General features: G+C 39.4%; 1 protein-coding gene across 14 annotated transcripts in view; it reads right to left on the minus strand.

Moving 5' to 3' along the window:
* Positions 1-22963, minus strand: part of AGBL1 (AGBL carboxypeptidase 1) — a 489849-nt gene that overhangs the window by 405622 nt on the left and 61264 nt on the right. For all 14 annotated transcript variants that reach the window (XR_014885983.1, XR_014885981.1, XR_014885977.1 and 11 more), the window contains 7 exons: positions 21399-21997; positions 19843-19926; positions 19177-19263; positions 18676-18824; positions 15834-15921; positions 9666-9810; positions 6037-6190 (listed from right to left, as the gene is read on the minus strand). Coding sequence is in view for 2 of the 14 variants with exons in the window: in XM_010717491.4 (XP_010715793.1) it covers positions 6037-6190; positions 9666-9810; positions 15834-15921; positions 18676-18824; positions 19177-19263; positions 19843-19926; positions 21399-21997 (1306 nt within the window). In the remaining 12 variants the exon portion in view is untranslated. The remainder of the gene's footprint in view (positions 1-6036; positions 6191-9665; positions 9811-15833; positions 15922-18675; positions 18825-19176; positions 19264-19842; positions 19927-21398; positions 21998-22963) is intronic.

Here is a 22963-nt window from a genome sequence, read left to right on the forward strand (position 1 = left end):
GGATCGACCCCTATGGTAATATAAGTCCCTTCTTTGAGATGAAAATGCAGTAATGCTGACGGTCATCAGCCAGTGGCAGGCAGCTGTATAACTATAGAATAATGCAAATCTCTAATCCTCAGTGAATTCCTTTGTCTGTGTTTCAGTTATCCTCTTGTAGTAGGCACCATTCCAATTCATCAACTGTACATTACTTTAGAAATGCCCTCTCTTTTCCCTCTCTAACTGGACAGGTAGTCCACTCCACCTCAGTGTGCAGCCAAGGAAAAACCAGAGGAATGCCTATATGATAAACTCAAAACAGTAGTACGGAGTAAACAGTCTTTCTCTGAACACTCCTGTCGTACTCAGTGTTTTCAATTCAGTCACTCTTAACATCAGGAACATACCGATGAGCCCTACTTTCTTTACTAGAATAGAACTTTATCATTACCCATGTACGACTCGTTAAATGTGTTGCTTACACCTCTCCCTTGAAGAGTTAATCTGCCCAGTTGCTCTGCCATTTCCAGCAGTAACCGACAGCCTGCAGGTACCAGTCAGCTATCCTTCACAGTCTTATTGGCTCCTGTTTGCTGCAGTGCACCCAAAGAACCAGTTTTCACCTTTGCCTTCCCAGTCGTTTGTTTTGGCTCAGAAACTCAGGATGATAGATTGGAGAAACTGCTGCTGTACCCACTTTATTTCTGATTTATTTTCGTATTTATAGTGAATGCTTCAAGTTATTAGTTCTCTTCCCATCATAATTAAACATCACTTTCCACATGAGTGAACAGAAAGAGAGAAAGAGTCATTCCGTCATCCCTATGGGCATCTTGTAGGCATGAAGTTAAGTCTTCATGTTTTAAACATTTTAATGCCTCAGCAGTACAATGCTACAGGTACAGATCAGCTAAAGAAAATCTTTCATTAAAGTTCAGTTCTTGTCTAAAAGGGGATCACTGTGCATTACCATGTTCATCATCTCCTGGAGATTACTGATTGAGTTCATTTAATCTTCCTAGAATATATATATATATTTATTCTTCCTACCAAACTGATAAACTCAGCTTTTGACATGAAAGAACAACTAGATGTGACAGATTTTTGTACCACTGGAAGTTAGTTTTAGCTATGACTACCATTTTATTACATGCTAGGCTCAAGCACATCTCATTACCAAAAAATGGCACCTACAGAAGAAATACATATAATAACATAAAGAGGAAATACTGACGAGATTAGGCACTATCTACAAATTTGCAATTGTCTGTATCTGTTAAAAACTGGAGCATGCAAGTCAACAACCAGGAATAAAAGAGATTATCCTAATGAGCAGAGATTAATTGCAGTGATAAACTGTCAGAGAGACTTAGTAGAATGCAGTCACATACTGCATATTTGAATGCATTACACTGTGAATTAAGAGTTTGCAAAGTACTGCTAAGTGAAAAAACAATGTTAACACTGCCTTCGTTGGGATACATGCAACAAACCCTCTGCAAGCTCCTATTAAATTCACTAAGCATCCAAATTTGAAGCTTTGTCATTCTCACTGCTTCTGCACTGATTAGAGAACATTTCAAATGTGATGTTGAGAACTGCTCCCTCTTGCAAAGTCCCTCTCATTGTGGAGATGGTGTAACTCTATGAGAAGGAGTAAGGAGAGAAAGAGGGGTGTGGAAAAGATAGATGACAGGAAAGAAAAACAATCCCCTCATCTCATCATTTGTGCTTATTATGTATGATCAGATTGAGAAAGTAAGAGCTTTATCTTCATTACAAGTCTGTGTGAGATACTACCTGGACTGAGAAGCAAAGACATCCTTTCTTGCTGGATACTCAGTCTTCACAGGACTGCTGGAAGGGCAAGTTCCAAGACAACAAAGTAGAGCCTCCCAGTTTTAATTTGTACACATCTGTGGAGCTGTAAAGCTCAGCACAAACCACTGTCTTTCCTCAGAGTTTCACTTCCAGCCCTCTGAGATCAACAAAATCTGATAAGTTTGAGCAAATGTTGTGTTGTTCACAACTGAGCTGCTGAATGACAGAAATACAAAAAGCAGGGATGCAAAGAGTTCCTGGCTCGTTTCTTTCTTTCCTCATTTCAGTTTCAGAATTGAGAATTTAATAAAAATAATTCAGTACACCGCCATCACATAAACACAAGATAGAAAGAGAGGAAGGAGAAAGGAGCCTAAGTGAACATCAAGCCTCACATAAACTAGGCATAATGAAGAAAAACAGCAGCCCATTTTTCTTCCCTTTAGTATGCAGTGAATGTGCGGTTCCTGCAAGCGTGCATGGCTTGTGCTTCCTATTAACAAGGTGCACATTAATAAATTTAACTCAGACAAATTTAACCATCCAAGGACCACATTAATCAAAAGCCTGACAAGACCAAACTGAAAGAGCTGAGTGAGGAAAATAAAGCATAGCTGACATAGAAGATGCCATGCCTTCATCATCCCTGGATTGCTCCCACTGTATCAGCTTCTCCAGTACTGCAATAATTCCTTCCCACTGCACTCCTACTGGGAGTATCATGCTCTCGTCCCAGCACTCTTCACCCAATGTCTCTTCATCAGTGATGTTTCCCACTCCTCGTGCATCTGCACTGTAGGAGGATTTCAATCAAAGTACAATCATGTGCAACAGCTGAAGCCCTGAAGAGTTCTGTATTTTACCGGAGCCACTGGTACTACTGAAAAGAATATCTCCAGGTACAGATTAACAGATGTACAAAGCAGAAATAATAAATTTGAAGAAAAGTAAAATGGCTATAGCTCCTGAGAACTACGAATTGGAGAGGCTCTAGAAACAGTAAGAAAGAACAAGGGCCATTAATTTTTATTCAATACCGTGTGCCAAGTCCACAAGTGCTAAAAAATTTCTAAAGCTGAAATGTATATGCATGGATACTCTTCAAAAGAATGGGAAAGTCTCCCCTCTTTGGCTCCCTCACAGTTACTGCTTCTGAGTTATGATTTTAGCCTGTAAAATATTGACAAACATTGAGCCATCCCCATTGAGCCATCAGCCAACCCACTTCACAGAGAGAAAGGCACTTCATACAAGATGAGGAAACTAAGAAGCAACTGTTGATCACAGCCACAGAAAGCAGCAGCACAAATTAGACTAAACGTGTCTCCAAAAGCCATAATTATCCAAGCTTAAACAAAATAAGCATATATGTGGTTATTCACATTTGCCTGGAGGCATCCTCACAGCATAAAACACATGGTGTGCTTGCTCTTCTTCCACTTGATAAAACAACAAATATTTTCATCACCTAAGAGTATTGATGTTTACATTTATAGTCTTGGAAACATGAGAGAAACTCTGTTGCCTTGCCTTGACACTGTCTCTCCCCTAACCAATTTCTGTTTTAGCTCAGGCAGTTGGGTTTTGTACATACTCTGGCTTGATTGAGTTCAATTTGTTCATGGATAGATTTAAGAAGTCAATATTACTGCTTAGTAAAGCTTCAGTAGAAGAATTTGTTGGCACACCATATCACAGGATTTTGGTCAGAACTAAGAGTTTCAAATGGATTCATGTAAGATCACAAAAAGAGATATTTCTATCTTGAAAATAAAGAGGATTTGAGACACATAACTAAGATTTGAACCCAGATATTACAACAACCCAAAGCATTTGAAATAAATACCTGTTTGAAATGTTCACAGATTGATGAATCTTTCAGCAAATCTGTTTTTAATGCGTAGCCCAAGCCTACAGCATACTGGGAGTGTGGAAAAACCTTGCCACCACAGACAGGTTAATGACCTTTGAAAGCCTGTCAGACTCTACTTCAATACTGCAAGATGCATTCTCAGAGGACAGAGTGCTTCAGAAAAAGGCAATGCCTTCTAATACTGTCACTTTTACTTCATGATACTCCCTAAAAGCAGCATGCCTCTTGGTTATGATTGCTCTGGTCAGCACTGCTGTCATTTCCTCATGATCCTCATTTCTGTATGCCTGTACTTCTCAATCGTCTCAAGTACAGCTGTAAGCTCTGCATACACAGAGGTCATCTATTCTCTGCTGTAGCACATCTGGCACAAGGTTTCAGTTCACTGCTGTCTCTAAGGACTGTAGATGACACAGTCTAGCACATGATTACCATACGCAGTTACAGTTCCCTCTTGTGGCTGGAACCAAAGGTAAAAACACCCTTAACTACTCCTGCTTGACTTTCCTTGGTACAGGCCTATGATTTTCTTCTTTTTATCCTGATCACTGTGTCTGCATGTCTGCAGACTGTGGCACACTGTTGGGTCAGTCAGCAAGACCGGCACTTTTTGTCTGGGAAAACTGATGGATATTTTGAAATCGAATAGCAAACATTTGCAGAAAGTCCTTTCAAAGCCAAACGTGCTTAACGCAATGTTTAGCACACTCACTTATCACGTGACTGCCCCACATCAAGTTCTTGCTTTGTTAAATCAAACCATTAGCTCATCTTTTTATTCTGTATCCTTGTTGGAAACATATATTTATTGGGGCAGAAAACCTTGTTCACTGCATATTTCATCTGGGTGACTCCACTCTCCAATTCCAATTTCAGTTGCCCTACTAAGACCGTGTGCCAAGAGGTTTGAAAATTGCTGTCAACAGCTAACATCTGAACAGGTGACCATCTGCAGAGTGCCAAAGATTTTCCATAACCAGCTTCCCCCACCACAACTCCCACCCACTGGTTTTCTGTTCTATATGATTATCTATCACAGAACAAAAGTTCTTAAGGGCAGGAATTCTCTCTTCATGGCAGGTGCTGTTCATGCCTGACACAGCCAAACTCCATAATCATGTACTGTATGTGATATTGTAATGTAAATAATGCCAATAATAGCAAAGCCAGCAATATAATTTTCTCCCTGACACTGCCTCCAGTTGCCATCATTAAGGCTGTCTGCAGGCAAGCACCTGATGAACTCCCATGTAGGCTCTGGTTTGCAATTTTTTTTTCAAGTTTGCTTTAAAATTTCAGCCCTGAAAAGTACATTTATGCTCAGAAACTTGCTAATACTAGAGTAAAAAAAAAAAAAAATGCACTGGTACAGGTTCTCAAAGATGCTGCTGAGTCAGTCTCCTCTATGGAGGTGTTCAAGACTCATCTGGACACCTACCTGTGTGACCTATTGTAGAGAACTTGCTTTAGCAGTGGGGTTGGACTTGATGATCTCTTGAGATACTTTTCAACCCCTGCAACTCTGTGATTCTGTGATTATTATAACAAGATCTGGGCTCAGGATGATTATATTAATGTCAGCATAACAGCTGTCACTCTAACCCTGAATCAGGAGAGACAGCAATAACTTCCCCAACTCCGACATTTGATATTCCTTTTAGTTTATGTATTTGGCATGGACATTATGAGACGTTCAACTCAATTATCACCACATACTTCTGAAAGGAGAATTCCATTATAAAATATATCACAGAATCTCTTTGGAAACAGCTAGCCTAGTATCTCATTACATATTTGCATATCAACCCATAAGATCCTAAAGCAATGTAGATCTAAATCTAGTTCTCCACCTATGTTACAGTTATTTTTAAGAGCAGAGGAAAGAACTCTTTGTGCCTTGTTCCACAGTCAGGGAGAAAAAAAAACAAATGGTTGCTCTCTTAATTCAACCTACATAAAGGTAGTCTGACGTTTCAACTTGAAAATCAAAGCTAATCCAATGTGATGCTAACCAGAATCTTCTTGTCATTTGCTTTTGTTTACACAAACTTAAGTAACATCATTAATCAAAGCCATTGGAGGTCTAAATTTTTTACTTTCACAGTTAGAAATAATCATCTTTAGACTTAGCATGACAGAAATGACAGTCATCAGTAGGTAGTGGACCTTCAGTCAGAACTAGGGCAAAATGCAGGAAGCTATATTATGTCCAGATGGAGCTTCTGGGCATGCTGGAATTTGAACAGTACACTTCAATTACTGTACATATCCGGGAGTGATCTCGTACTTTATTGGCAAAGAAAGGCAAGAAAATCAAGTTACCAGCATTTTTTTTTTCAATACTTCATTTGTCTACTTACAGAATTGCTCCAAGTCATCACTTTTTTTAGATTCTGGCATAGCAGTGATTGTGAGCAATGGGCACGTATTTCCTCTCAGCGTCTGGCAGAGTGCCTGTTGCCTCCAGTAGACCTTCTTAGGGTTCCTACTTTGTTCCAGGACATCAAGATGAGACTGAGAAAGAAGAAAACAAGCAGATTCATCAGTGAGTCCACTGTCGATAAAATCTGATTTTATTCCACTAACTGTATGCCATTTTTGGCACTCATTTTATCTCTTGCTAACTTACCAGCTCCTCTCTCCTTCCAGTTAGTATCACTTCTTTGTACATGCCAACAATATCCATGAGCCATTCAGAATGAACCCGAGTTCACTAAAGCTGCACATGACTATTAGCTATGTCATTTTACCAGAACAGTTCCTAGGTACTTTTATTAGTGCCAAGTAATTTCTACGCATACATGAAGTCCAGAAGAAAATCACATATTCTTTATGTATAGGCACCATGTAGTATGTGTGAAAAGTTGTCCTTTTTAGCATTCATAGAACTGGCTGGTTAGCTGTCAAGCATGTATTGCTGAGACTTAGGAACAAGTCCAGATTAGAGGCAGTCAAAAAGTTTACATGAAAACACTGTGTATCATCATTAATGGATAACATAAGCAAAGGTATCTTTCTAAGAAGGTACTTAAAAATAAGAGGTTTTATTTTTTTTCCCCACCAGATTTCATGGTTGCCAGTTTTAAATAATTCTTACATAGAACAGCTCCTTGAGAAATTTGAGAAAATGAATAGTCAAACTAAAAACAATATCTTTTTGGAACTAGTTCTGATCGCCTCATTAGACACACAGCCCTTCACCACCCACACAGCAGATGACGTGCAGATCTCAGTGGCTCTCTGTCTTTACACTGTAAGTGAAAGTGGCAATGATACTTCAAGTAACCCCACTGCAGGGTGCTGCTAACTGCTGTGGAATACAAGTTGTCTAGCTGTCTCTAGACTGGTATAAATAGACATATTGCAGTATGCATGATGCTAACAGGACCTTAACTACAGTGCATGAGAACACAGAACAACCTTTACATTCCAAGTGTTTGTGCTAATGAGTCAGGGCTAAATCTTAGCCAGTGTTTAAGGGACAAGACATTTATGTTCCTAAAACCTCAAACTTCATCTTTCAAACTGCTTTCTCAGTGACCACTTGAATGTAAACACAGAACTGAAATTTACAGTCATCTATGCTGCAAAACAATTAACATACTGCTCTATAAAGTAAATTCAATTATTAGACCCATTTAAAGAGCTTACATAGATACAGATAACTCAATATCATGATTTACTTATGTTTCTAATCCCAGTGAAATTTAATTGGGTATAGCAGCCACAGAGATTTCAGCTAGATATCTAAACAATTAACACTATAATATAAAAACAGATAAATTACTGTTCATAAAATAAATACAATTACTAATGGACAAAAAATAATGAACTGCAGAGTGCACCCAGATCAAATAGGATTCCACAGCATAGTAAATATGCCTGTAACTATTAAATATATATGATATTTTAAAACGTTTCCAAATGACTAACTCCAAAAACAAGTTTATCTTCTTCCCTAAAGCACCATATATTTAATTGAGCCCTTGGGTTCCTAATCACTTTTAATTTATTACTGATATGTAAAATCAACGTACTCTAGCAGTGGTCAAATGCTTTAAACTAAAATCTGCTGGTACACAGACCCGATTTAGTTTATCACTGTGGAAACTGAAGTAACATGGAAATGTGTGAATTGCATCACTCAGGATATTCTAAACCAATCCAAGCAAATAAGCTTTTTAGAATTATTAGATGCAACAATTTTGCTTTGGCTAAATAGCTGTACAGAACAATCTATCGATCTTTTCCATCCATAATTCTCATTTACCAATTTTTATGATCCTAACTGAGCCTGAGTTCATTTAAACTTTTCCAGAGGCAAAATTTCCTTTAACTTCAATGAGCATTCTATTGGAAGAGGTGGTGAAATACTTCAAGACTTGGCCCTGCAAGTCCAGGAATAATCTCTTTTTCATCTCTATTCTGTTCATTCAGGAGTAGGTGAGATATTCAGTGATTCCCAGAGCATGGAAACTCTCCAAGACTCTCCTGCTTTTCTTGTCAGCGGAAGGTAGAAATCAATAACAGTAAAACAATGATGAGGCACTGCATCTCCATAATAAAGTATGGTGGTGAATAAGCCCACTTACTTCTTCAGTATTACATTTGTCTTGTCCCCAACAGACTGTAGTACATACGTGCCCTTAAGGCTATAGGTCAAAACCCACTCCTGGGAGAAAGCCTTTTCCTCACTGATACAGAGGAATAGTTGGTGGCCATAAGCCTGACGAGAAGAGTGCTGGTAGGCACAGTTTGGACCATGAAGGCCTGAGAGGCCTTCTCCCAGATACTGAAAAGCAGTTTCTTTAAACGTCCATAATGGGATGCAAAGCACTTGACAAGAGACTGGTTTTCAAGAGGGAATTAATCTAATTAAACCATGCTGGCAGCATACAGAGCTGCAAGGCTACGAAGTAAGAGAGTACTTTGTACTCTGTCTCCCTCAAAAATCTGTGTGTGCTTTCATATCTAATAATGGCAAATTAATATCCATGTAAAAATTAGAATAAGACTTTATTTTATTTTATTTTATTTTTTAACCAAACCACACTGGTTTGGTTTCAGAACTAAAAAGGCTAACAGCAGAAATTTATATATATATATTATATATATATATATACATATATATATTTCTTTTTTCTTTTTTTTTTTTTTTTTGCTAGAGGGCAGAAATAGTGGGTAAAAGACTGACCTATAGGATCACTCTTCATTTGCAGTAATATCCTTTCCACCCTCAGCAACAAAGCAAAGCAAATCCCAGAACCACTCATTTTTCTTTTATTCTACTTTCCATTGAGATCTTTGGTTCTCCCACATTAATCTGAGAAAATATATTGGATGTGTTTACCAGAAAACTCCCTTAACATCAACTTTTGACCAGAAAAGGCTATAGGAAACAAATCTTTCCCCAGAAAGTAAACTTGGTACAACTTAATAATACACTTGATGCTTTGGATTTATATTTTCTTAGTTTCTGAATCAACAGCACTCATTCGTGGTGTCACAAACACCTCCTAACACTCCAACTGGAACAGATGAAACAGCTGACAAGGAGGATTTGAATGAAACCCAGCACTGTGGTATCACTCTGCTTGTGGGTGTAGCTCTGAAAGCTGAGCTGCTGTCTTCTGTCAGAAGCAGCAGTGAGCAGCCTTTACTTCTGACTTGTCATTAGCTTTAGAATCCTCCTTCTTCTCTCAGGGGGATACCACACCTCCGAGCAAATGGAGACATCTTTGGTTTGCATTACCTTACAACTATAATGTTTGCACTCCAGCTTATTCCATAAAGAAATCATTTTTCTACAACATTCTGGGCTCTGAAGCTAACAAAGCCTGAAGCTTCAAGTAAGACAATGAGAGCATCATGATAATTAAACAACTGCTTGTGAGAGCAGACCTCTATGCTATCACAACATCTTCTCATTCTCAAGCAGCTCTAATCTGTCAGGCCTGCTGTCTAATCTAGATGGACATATCAGCATTACCATCATTGCAGAGTAGGTGTAGGGGTAATGGTAGGCCAGATAGCAGACATCATCTTCGTGAGGGAACTTGATGCTGAAGGTGAGAGTGTAATAGCATTTCCCTTTTAAGCTTCCTCCTGCAGCTGCACTGCAGCGGTAGTGGTTTCTAAAGGAAGAGAAGAAGAGGGAAGTAGAAAGTTATCACTTCCAGATGCAAATGAAAGAACTAAACATTCAGAGAACTATCTATCCTAAATGAGTTTTCACCTCATATTGCAGATGAGCTCCAGACTCAACCCACTGTTGTGCAAAGCCTGGGAAGGCCTCTTGCAAATACAATCAATCCAATCCCAGTAGCAAGAAGGACAAAAAATAGAACAGTGCTAATCAACATTCCGTAGTATAACAATGCACCTGTCAGCTATATGAAAAGTAGGAAGGCCTGATAAACTGTGGTCCTGCTAGACACAAAAATGTTAGAAGCATCATGATTTTAAGCACCACTGAGCAAACCTACTTTCAGGGCTCTGTTGGGATTCACTGTCCCCACAGGCAGGTGAGCAACAGAACACTACAGAACAGCATGTAGCAGTGTTGAACACACCCAGACCCAGCTGCTCCAGGATGGGAACTCTCATAGGAGGTAAGAGGTTATTTCATTTTGTGAAGGTAAAAATAAAGAACCTAATGCTAGTTCACATAGTGCAGTTTAGATATTTAAACTAATGCATTGAGCTAACATTGATGCATTGCTTCCAAGAATCAAGATAAAACTTCTTATTGACATGCTTAAGCAATTCCGTATGAAAATATTCTGTGAAAGCTTGAAGACTTCAAAAAGACAAATAACTCACTAGAATATGAAACCAGTCATTCAGGAAGACAAAGGATATTCCAGGAAAAACACAGGACATTTATAAAAACCTTTCAAATGTCATCAATGGCTCCCTCCTGTGTAGGAAAAGGAGGGAAAAGGGTTTTTATGGAGGTTGCCTACAGAGACTTGACTTCACGTATATTTGCAAGTTAAAAGCTAACCAAAAATCCTCTTTTGGAACTCCCCTTTTCAAGTCCTCCAGTCTCTCCCTGTACGGGAACATGAGGGTCAGTTCCTCTCTAGGAGACAGGGGACTGGGCTTGACATCAAAGCCAGGAGGTCATGAGCCTCGCCAGCCAGGGTCCTCTCCCACGGTAACTGAGCAGGGCATGCCCAGGGATGGCAGGCATGTTCAACCATGATCCATGAGTTTGTGGTAATGAGTCCTCTCTACAGCATAGACAGGCAAGGACCAAGTGGCCAGGACAGAGTTTAATTAGGGCTTCTCAATCCATGGGCAAAGGGTGTTGGGTGGAAGACACAAAGGAGGTCGGTCAGGGCCATCGAGGCCTATTAATGTACTCAAGCCCTTGGAGATCCCTGCATTAAAACTACAAAATTTTGAAGAGAGCTTCTCAATCTATTCCCAATGTAGTCTCTTGCAAGAGATGTACTCTGATAAAGAGATGACTTGAGACTGGGTAAGAAAGTTTTCTTTCAGCACAGATGAAGAAACAATTCATGCGCTTTAGGGAGAAGCTTCACAGCAAATTGCATCCACAAGTACATTTCAAACAATATTTTTCCCACACAGCACCAATTATGCTGTTGTGGAACCTTCTGATTCTGAAGGACTGGGAGGTTTCTTTGACAAATGTTATCATCAACGTTGCATTAAAATGCAAAATAGAGAAGGCAACCAAAAGACGCAATTTCAGCTCCTGAAATTTACAATACTAGTTTGTTTTGCTGCTGTTCATTCTTGTTCAAAGGGGTGGAGAGAAAAGGTAATTATTCTTGTCAAACTCTCCAAAACAATCAGCTCTTTTTCATACAGAAGACACAATACAATGCTGTTGGGTTGTTTGTTTTTTTGTGTGTGTGGATTTATTTATTTATTTTGTATCTGAATGTAATAGTTAGAAACATGTAAATGATACTGAGTGGATCAATAGACAGTACAGGAACACTGAGTCTCACAGGCAAACTGAAAACCTGTGATTTTATCCTCAGATGAACCCATCACCCCAACACTTTTCTCACAAATAAACTACTGGAGTATTGGACAAAGAGACTCATTAAAAAAATGCAGTGAATCAATAAATATAGGAATACCTACCTAGCAATTTTTTTAAAGGTCAGGACAGTACCATTTGATCTAGATCCCATTAGTTTTAATGGTGAAGAATGATTAAGAACCATTCCTGTATTGTGGGGAAGGAAAGGACTCATCTCCCTAGCCTCTAGCTTTAGTCAGCATTACTTGGAAGGTAAGATAACCTTCCTCATGGATAACTTTCACAAAGTGCTGAGATCATCTGAGTTCTCCCATCCAAATTTGTATTTGTGGTCAAAGATACTGGAGTAAGCAGGACTTTGCAGGAACATACTCCCTATATGTTTTCCATACACATTTGGGAAGTCTTCTTTTGGTCCAGTAAAATCTTATTCTTCTATCATCAGTAATTCTGCAGTCAAAAAGTCTCTCCTGTATAAAATGGCCACCTAACCCATAAGCTCTGCGCCACCAGACACCTCTGACCTTGATACTACCCTAGAAGACTATGCTTCTTTGCCCCTGTAGTGCTCAGATCTGATGATCCTGAGAGTACAGATGCACAGCTCTCAAAGTGCTTAGCAGTCTACTTCATTCTTCTTTTGAGCCTCTTTGCAATTCCAGAAAACTACCCAGATGCTTCTAGACTTTGCCACCAATCTGGGAGCAGCAGGAAGTTCACAAGTGTTTTTGTGAGGCTTCACTTTTCTTCACTCATATGCCAGAAAAACCACCTGCGTGTGCACAACGTAAACGATCATGTATTCCTACAGCATATAATCTGTTCCCCTCACAATCCATCATACGATGCAGTAACTCTGAAATAAACTTTAAAAACAGCATTTTTCTTTCTTCCCTCCCTCTTTCCTGCAGGTGCTGACACCCTGAGATGGTTCTTCTGCTTCCTTGTTACCACACTAGGCTAATACTTTTTCTTCCACATCCCTTTTTCAACACTACCCTGCCAGCAGGAAACCCAAATTAACAAGCAAGGAAGAGGCTATTATTCTGGACTATTCTGGGCTTTGCTGGTGCTGCAGCCCACGTAGCGTTTGTTGCAACGCTGGCATGAGATTTATTTATCTCAGTAGGTGAGCATCAGTGCTATCCTCCACTTACATGCCCTAACTTATCTTTGCCTACTTATATGGGAGCTGAGATCATCTTTCCTCATGCATTTCTACAGGACCGTGCACGATGAGGGCCCTATTCTGACCAGAATTCTACAGTATTACTGACAGTTATAACACAGTTTTCCTAATGAACTGAAACACCATTGAGCAAGATCTCATCTTCTGTCTGGAGAGTGCAAATGTATTTTCACCTCTCATCTGTATGGTCTTGATGGAATTAAAAAAACGACCATAGCAACATCTGTTCCTCACTACTTTATTTATATTCTCTTTCCAAAAATGTTCCCAAAGTCTCATGAGCTCTCTAGAAGGTAATGCACTTGTTACTAGAAAGGAAATAAGAGACCAAAGGGTGCTTTTTTTCCTTTTTAAAATCATCTTACAAGTTGTATCTACCATGCCTTTCAGTCACTTAATAATAATTAAAACATTTTGCTTGCTGCTCTCCTTCAGAAATAACATACAGGTAATATATTTTTAATACAGCTATGATGACAAGTTAATAACAATTATAATAATACTTATCACTTACACTGTGCAGTAATTTTTTGAGCTTAAAGTACCTTTGCAAGCATTATCTAATTAAAACTTGCCTTCCATATATCTGGGCAGTAGGTAAGTGACTAATCATCCATGTTGTATAGACTGGGAAAGTGAAACATATACAGTGAAGCTTTTGGCCAAAGATAGACACAAGCTGGTAAAGGAGCTGCATTCTACCTCAGGAAATACAACAAGTCTTGCTCATCTTATCTTCTAACTTCCTGCCTGAAGGTGATGGAATACACAGCACTGTGTCAGCTTAGACTAAAACGGCAGAAGAAAATATCTGTCTTGGATTACTAGAGTGTTTGAAAAAGAGCCTAATTGGAAAATTAACTGTTTATCACCTGCATCCCTTTGTCCAAAACCCATCTACCACTTGGAGTTTGTTATGCTCATTTTACAATGTGTCCCAGTGTGGTACATGCACCACGCTTTAGTAGCACTTCGGTTTACAACCAAGTAGTAGCATTTAACAATTTGTGGTTCATGCCTAAATTCAGCTGTTACTCTGGGGCCTGCCACACTGGAAACTAGAAAATACACCACTTCCCCTTCAAGAACCATATCCAAGTTAAGGCACTTTTATTCTCCTGGTTGTAGGCAGAATCCTATTCAAAGTAGAATGTTCCCATAAGCATCTTGCTAGTAAGGCTTACACTCATGCTATGAACATCAGGTGCTACCAGTGCCACAGTGCTCTCTCATAGATATCATCATATGTATCAACCAAGACGTAGCTTGCTAACGATGATTCCTTACAATGTGATTATAAAGATGCTGAAGAGAAAAAAAAACCTAGTTCTGACACTGCTATGGCCACCAAATAGCAAAGTCTTTAGTGGTGATGTGAGAACAAAACACTCCATTGCCTCATTATTATCTGTGAACTGACTATTGTCTGGAAAAGCTAGAGGTTTTCTAATATGCCTAGAATGAGCCATGAAACCAAAAGGCACGAGCACGTTGTCACCAACTCAGCATGCTGCCATTGTTCCTCAAATAATTTGCTGGAAAGGAATATTATTCAGTGCATAAAAGCTGCCAAGACAGCAAGTGAATTAGATGATCTTATACTAACTGCAACTCTGTTTATCATGGGTGCATCCTGTCACATCTTGGAGAGGCAATAAAATAGAGCAGAAGCGTCACTCAGCCTCATTTTGACAAGAGCTCTGCTAATATTCTCTGCAACATAAAAGCTCTCTTGTAAGACATATGGGAAAGGTACGCAGTGACAGAGCTGTGCCACAACATTCATCTTTATGAGTGAACTATCCCATCTTCAGCAAAGATGAATGTCAGCAGAGATGAGCATCACCTGGATATTCCGTGAATATGCCTTTCCTCCCACTGTCCTTCAGCTCAGAGGTTGCCCTCAGTGAGAGCTGTGCAGCAGAAACAATTAAGGGCATTCCAAATTCATGAATTTGATGCTTTTGCCTGGTAAAAGTAAATAGATGAGGTCCCTTGCAAAATCTGCCAGTCCGTCCCCCAGGATATGTGACCAGAGTGAACAGAAATGAAATGAGATGCTCTCCCAGAAATACAAGCAGCGTGGTATCACTGCAGTGATCCTATCTCCTCCTATTCTGAAGCCATCATCAGAGCAACCACAGATGTACTTTGCCCATACTCCCTACCCTAGCACAATGACTTGATAATCAGTGAAACAAAAGGGATTTGACGTTCAGCGGAGGTGAGAGTTCATACGTATCTATAAGAATTCTTGTGTATACAGAACATGTGCAAATAGGAAATGAGACGGACAATGAGAAGTCATCCTAGATGAACATGTTGACATACACGTAATTCAACACAAAATTAAAAAACACCAAATCAATACAACTCCATTCTCTCATGTTCTAAACAAGAATCTGATTACTCGATTAATTGTACAATCATGGTTTAATCTTGGAAGTCAGCTGCTGTTTAATCACTTTACAGTAACTGTCCTGTTAATGACAGGATAAGCCATTGCTATATGGTAATTAGCACATGAAGCTTGCCCAGCTTGCATCTGCTGGGGTTGCTCATTTTATCTTGCCCAGAAGCCCATACTGAAAGAAACCAGAGGTTGCAGGCAAGCAAAAGGAATCCATTGCACCACAGTATGCTAGCTCTCAAGAGAGCAGCTTCAGAAGTAGAAAAGGTGAAGTGAATAAAGATTAGTTAAGAGTTTCCATTCTAGGGAAGTGTCTTCCTTCCAGGAGAAAGAAATGTGCACATGCCCTGTTCTCCTAAAGCAGATTTCGAGAACTCACTTTTAGCTGTCTCCTGAAGTTGGGAGCACACAAAACACAGAACTTGCATCAATTCAGAGGCGTTTAAAACACATGGCACTGTGGTTGGAGGTTAACACCATCTGTACAGCTAGCGGGAGGGGAACTGAGGAGTTACAGATATTCACCACTACTTACTTGTAGTAGCTGATATCGTGTCCTGCTCGAAGCCAGCGAGGCCTGCCCTGGAGAGCTTCCTTCACCGAATACATAACCAGCTGCATGCCTGCAGAAAACAAGAGTTTCAAGTGACATGACAGCCCTGGCTAGAAAAAGCAGAGTTGGAAAGAAAAAGAGAAAACAAGAAGGATTATTATTTTCTCTGTGCTCTCTTGGCAGACAGTTAATGCAAAGCAAATATATTTCCATGCTTGGTTCTACTGTAGCCATGTCAGTCCTGAAAACCACTGCCAGAAGAGAGCTGAATTAGGGTTTGTTAGAAAATAAATAATCCTGCTGGCCTTTGGAAAGGAGGACTTCAGCTGTTCTGTTTACAAACACATAGAGGAAGGGAAAGAAGAGAAGAATAGGAATCAACATATCAAGCAGATCAGTAATTTGTTTAGTACAGTATTTCATGCTTGGCTGCACTGTTATTGAATCCTTAATCCTGCCACAACATTAGAGGCCTGCGGTGCATCTAGAATTATACTTTCAGAAAGCAGCAAGAAAAACTGTCCTAGAGTAAGTTTTTAAACTTTCAATTAGACCTAAATAACACTGATTATTATGATTGATACTGACTACACTGAAGATCTAAATGCCGATAACAGCAGCATCTGTCTTTGTACTGCATTGTACTGGAAGATGACTTCTTCCTGACCTCCAAAACCTTCAAGCCCTGAGCTATGCAGCTCCATCTGAACTGTGCACACGTTTATTCACAGCTCCATGAAGCCAGTCCATTTGCAGGTCATTTTTCTAGCAAATTCTTTCACTCTGCCACCTGCTTGCCCTGTTAGTGGTACAGCAAGGATCCTGCCTTCGCAGATAGACACTGGGTGGCCCTAGTGAGGTGTGGGCTTAAGATCTACACTGCTCTCAGCATCCCAAATTCCATCTCATTCCTTTCCCTGTGAATGCAAAGCTCCATACATAACCAAACTGCCTCACAGTAATGATCAATATGGTCTGCCATCTTATTGCAGTTCAAAAAAAAATCAGTTTTTCCTTTCCGTTTTCCCCACAGAAACAAATCAGGTTTGTGAGACAAATCTCAGTATTTTCCAGGGTGGAATTCATAGGTGGAATAAAAGAAGGAGAGAGGTGGAAGCTGCATTTCCCAGCCTGCCCTGCTCCTTATCACAACTGTTTCACAAGATGCCTTTTCTGCTGATGTGAAAATTAGGCAGTGCCATCCAGCTGAGAGCAAAAGGGAAGAGAAGACTCAAAACAGGCTAATAATCAAGAGCTGTAAATTACTGCCACTCATGGCACTAAAGTCCTAGTATTATGACATGGGCATTAGCCCAGGGAAGCGCAAAGAAAATCTAGCAAGTAGGCAACACCTCTTACCCACAGTCTGTGTGAATATCAAGCATGTGCTGGCAGGGGCACTGAGCCTCACTCACCCAAGCTGAATAAGCTGGAGCATGTGTACTCTCTCAGTGCAGCACAAGCAACCCACAGAAGAGCTGTTTTAACAACCAGTCCCTCCTACGAGCCGTACTAAAGCATGCCACGGCTTACCCTCATTACACTGGATGCTTTTTTAAATGTTTTTCTTTCAAATATGTATTTTTCATTACACGCTTGAACATGCAAGTCATGTCCAATTTCAGTTTGCAAAAAGAGGTGAAAAACACAACAACAACAACAGACAAAATAGCAGATAATAAGCAATCTTCCACCAAAAATACTCAGAATCTCAAGCTATGAAGACACCAGTGGCTGTATCAAAGGTTGCAGTGGGGTTTGCAATAAGAAGGACCCAATATACTTCATTTTCAGGCTGCAACCAGACACACCATTTTTAATGGCTTGCTTATTCAAAAAGCAAAATAAGATGACAAACACAAAATTTGCTTTCATTTGGGATCTATATGAGAACTTGAATTTCAGCCCTTAGGGCTAAAGAGCAAATGCCTTATAATTCATTATGCCACTCATCCAGCTAGTCTCACAAATACAAGTGACATGTCATTCTAGCTCCTAGTGCTATTTGTTTTAGGTACATTGATCCTGAGAGTGTTCCCCTTGTGATGTTGAAGGTTGTATCCACAGGGTTTCAGAGGAATGTGAAGTCTGATATTAAGGACATATTAAACATTCTGAATCTGGTCTTGAACTGGTGTAAATTAGCACAGCTCCATGGAAACAAATGAAAAACTCTCTGTGCCAGCTAAGAATTCAACCCACAATCTTCATGCAGATTAAATAATTCCTCTGCTAAAATGAGCACTGAAAGCTAGGATTTGCCCTGTCTATTTCTAAGCAATGCAGCCTTTCCCCTGAACTATAGACTATGACAGGAGCTCAAAGACAGCTTGTTACAGAATTTTTTGTATCAACAGAAGTCTCAGCAGGCCTAAAGGCAGAGAAATGTCTTTCAATAAACCCAAAAAATCATTAATATTTGTTTGAGCATTATCTTTATTTATCTAAATCTTATTAGAGTTCTTCAAATCCTCTGCTACTCATTCAATCCCAGAAGATCCCCTTTCTTTCTTCTTCCAACCCCAGTGCTGTTCTTCCTCAGTTCTGGTTTCTAGTCAAAGAACAATGACCATTTTTTCCACAAATCCCATCTCAAATGGGATTCAAAAAAAAAAAACACAGTCTGCTCCTCAGTTGTCTTGAGGATACAGAAAGGTTATTTCCATATTCCAAAGGTATACAAAATAACTCTTTTGGTGGATTTCAGTGCAAATAAAATGAAGCTTACTGTCTTCTTTGTAAACGTGGAAATTTCAAACCCTTATGGCATGCAAAGTATATCCATGTGAACAGAATGCTATCCCAATTTCCCAAAGACTCATACCGTAATTAAACTGGCTATTGAGCTTCTCACAGTTGATAATGTTGAAGCGATAGGGAACTGCTAATTTCATGCCACGGACTTCAAAGTAGAACCACTGGTGATGCTGGTTGGTGTTCACATCTGCATTCATAATTAAATCATATTCAAACCTGTTAATGAAGACAAAGAAATGGTGCCCATGAACATCCTACCAATCCACCACTGAAGCTGTTGAATGTAACCAAACTCATTAATATCCTATCAAAGAGCTCCATCGAACCAGTGGTGTTCAAACACACGTTCAAATATTCACAACATTTTAGTCACGTAAAACTTCACGAGCTCTGCTTTCTCACTCCTGATTCTTTCAGGACATCTAAATATTGGCAGGCATCGTAAGCTCTGCATCATAAAACTTGCTGCCCTGGCTGATGCTTTCAGAACCCAGCAGAACCCCAGCATGTCATATAGTGAACAGAGTACAGAGTCTGGCTGGGACACAGCCACTGCAGGAATACTTACTCACGCACTTGGATGGCTTTGCGAAGGTTACCCGATTCAAACTTGGAGAAGAATGTCAGACAGCATGGAGCACCTGGGCTTGAGTGACTGCAGCAGGAAATCAAAGCAAAGATACCAAATAAGCAGGTTGCTTCAAAGACAAGTCCACCCCAGCACCTTTTGTATATAATGCAGGTTTTCATAAACTTTTCATAAGCAAGACCCTGAGAAGTAGCAAAAGATTAGCAAATCCATAATCTCTCTTCCAGCATCCTTCTTGACTCTTGCTTAATGATTCTAAATTTCATCTTCTTTTTCTTTCCCAGCAATCACTTTTGTCCCAATTCTTATTGCTCTCTTCATTCTAGTTACTTTCATCCCTGACTTATTCCCATTAGTTCATTAATTACACAAGCCAACTCAATACAATCTTTCCATTATTGTCAGTGATAGTACAGGGCAGATGAGAAGGCCACAAATCAGACAAAACTGCAGTCAGTTTCAAAGCAAATCCTTTCCCCAGAGCCACATGCCAGGAATCTACTCCTGCAGTAAACTTTTCCTGTTGGGCCTTGCCTCCTCCATCACTTCTTGCATATCTTTTTCTGAGGTTAACCAAGTAAACAGAGCTCACTAGCAGCACTGACAATGCCACTAGTTACAATACCCTGCATTTAGTTTACCCACCTGGGCTCATCTAAATCAAAAACAGTTCTTCCAATCAAATCACCAGGCTGGATTAAGCGACGAACATCATCGAGTACTTTGTCCCTAACAAAAAAAAGGAGAAAAAAAAAAACAACAAATTGTCATGACACTGTGAGAAGTCTCAGTAAAGGTAATCTAGAAGAAATGTGAAAAGGCTTTAAAAATTCTTTTGAAGGACTGGTAAGAAAGATGAGTTCAGCTAATTCCACATGAACTTCACCTGTATTTACCTATTTACTTAACCATGAGAAAGCTTATACTCCATTTCCATTACCACAAGTTGCCTTGAAACAACTTATTCTACACAATTTTTACTCTTTGCAGTATTCTATCCAGTCTGTTTTATCCCTGGTTTCTTTCCAGTCAATCTCAATCCTCCAACTGGCTAGTGTTGCCCCTATAGGAAAATATGTCATAACTTTCAGACTCACTCATCTGTCTCCCAGTGAATCTTCACTCCAAATCAGTCTAATTTCTACTCATTATTAAACTGAGGTTCTCTGATCCCAAAAGAAGATCAAATGTGGAATGTCAGATTTACTTCCTGACCTTTGCAGCAATCATGTTATGCCCTGAAGCATAATATGATTATTCCCATTTTAGCTGTACAGTTACACATTATTACAATCACAAAAGCAAAGCCCTTAGAGCAACAGTGGAAGAAGATGGGATCATGAATTTGCCTCTAAATAAGACTTTTAGCTTTTGTGTTTGCTACAGAAAGAATTCCCTCTAGATGTCAGAAAATAGTGCTTCTTCACAAACTCCATTTGGTTAGTGTTCATCACCTTTAAAGTTTAGCTCAGAGTCCTGTATATTCAACCTCTTTGTTGTTTGGTTATAAACTCCTATGTCACTAAAACAAAACACAAACTCATTGCACACAGTCACCGATGGAACAGAAACAACAGTGGTTACAAAGAGAATTTCCTCTCCCAAAACAGCATTAAAATACAGCTTTCCCTTCCACTGTACACTTGAAATGACAAGAGAACAGAAACTTCTAGCTATGTGCCAAAGGGAAGACTCATTTTCATTCTTTCATCATGTTGCATACCCTAACTCTGTGTCTTGGTCTATCTACTTTAAAGAAAAGGCACTCACAGATGTTTCTCAGTGCTCTGACCAGCTCTGGGTCTCACTGCATACATAGCTATACTGCTACTGATATATTTATCAATAGCTAGATTAATCAATAGCAGTTTAGAATATGAAATAGGTGAGTGTTTATAGACTCACAGAAGCCATAAAAATCTCAGTCCAGCATGGCCTCCGCCACCTTTCTCTACCAAACAAAGAAAGCAATGCATAGGCAAATTCACCATTCCTCCACTGACACACGGGATGTCAATATCAGAAACAGGCCTGTTGGTTTCTAATCCTGTTCCCAATCCAATCAGATGTAAAACCTAAATAAAAATATCCTGATTTGCAGCCTTCCTTCTTGTGGCAAACAGTCCAACATTTTTTCTATAACTTCCTAGGTAACTCAGAGATGTGACAGTCAGAACCTCATCATATTAAAGCACAATCACCTTTGAACTCCATAGTGCCGATCCAACATGGGCGTGCCATGAGGAGGAGGCTGGTGGCCCCAGAAATCAGGGAATGCCAAATCTCTGTAGGCTGGTATGGACTTGGTACATTTGGCCCTGGCTATGTAGAAGTGAGGGCTGTGGAATGGAATATTCCCTTGGTGTTCCTCCAGAAGGTCTGTCATTATTTCTGTGGTCTCTGATCCGACTCCAGAACTAGGATCAATTGAAGCCTCACACTCAGGGTTAAATATTTTCTTGTACCAAGGAGCCTCTTTTGGGAGGGGACATGGAGAAAATGTGTGACTCTTGGCTGGGTCTTCTTCATAGGAGTTTGCATTTTGGACTGCTTCTACAATCTCTCTCTTTTCACTGATAAGGCTCCTTGAGCATTTCTCCTTCTTTATTGAACTCTGCAGTGAAGCTTTGAAATCCTTCTCCTGTGGATCTGATCCTGCCTCTGTGCCACTTTGGTTCCTCCATCTATGGTTTGGATCTTCCACAGAATTACCACTTGGAATGAAATGAGATGAAGTGGAAGGAAGATTCGCACTCCTGTCTTCTGACTTCTTCTCTTCTTCGGACTCTGAATCAAGCTCCTTTAAATTTAAAAAGCAGAAGAAATTAAAAGAAATTTTAGGACACATCATGCCTCCCTCCAGAGAAAATCTTGCAAGGAATAAAGAGAAAATATTTCTAGATCTTCCAAAATAATAAAATAACTCATCCAACAAGACAGCCAAAGTAGAACTACCTACCAAAATTCCTTTATCCACAAAGTTGTTTCAATTGTAGTCCTCCAAAAATAAAAAAGATCAGATGGAGTAATATCTGATCAAAACCCACCGTTATCATAAATTTGTTAAATAAATATCATTAAATATCATCAATTTGATAAAGATAATTCACAAGGCTTTTTTTTTTTTTTAAATTAATGTTATAGCAGGTGAAAGGAGATCAATCTATCATTAAAAACTCCACCCCTGTCTTCATGCAAAAGTATAATTTAATCCCATTTAATTAATATGGACACGATAAACCTGACAGCACTGTACGTATAGGAGATACATTCATCCAATGGTCTTTTTTCCATGTTCATATTTGAAACACAGCTTTCAGCTTTCCTAAATTCACTCTGAGACATGTCACAAGTGCAATACTCCTCATTTTCTTGCCCCAAATTGCAACAGAGTAATTTGAATAGTGCATTTCAGTGGTAGTGCAATCTACTCCATCACTTCTTTCAAACCACTAGTTGACAGGATTTATTTTCCACATCTCATTCTAATCTTGATATTGATGTTGAAATTGCCAGCAAGGATACAAATTATTATCTGACAGATTTCTCATGTGGCAATTGATTCAGTAGCATTTAGTTAATCCATAGCCAGCCAAATGTGCATCAAACATCATCATTCTCTTTCTATTATTCTTGATTCAGGACAATAGACTACAGCAAAAGGTCTTAATCTTTGTTTTTCCAGCCCTATAAGACACCTAGGTTTGCTTTTGCAACAGTCTTGCCTGGTTATCTATTGTCATTACTCCTTTTCAAGTAATCCTTA

This window comes from Meleagris gallopavo, chromosome 12 (genome assembly GCF_905368555.1).
Source record: "Meleagris gallopavo chromosome 12, MGAL_WU_HG_1.1, whole genome shotgun sequence".
NCBI classification, from domain to species: Eukaryota; Metazoa; Chordata; class Aves; order Galliformes; family Phasianidae; genus Meleagris; species Meleagris gallopavo.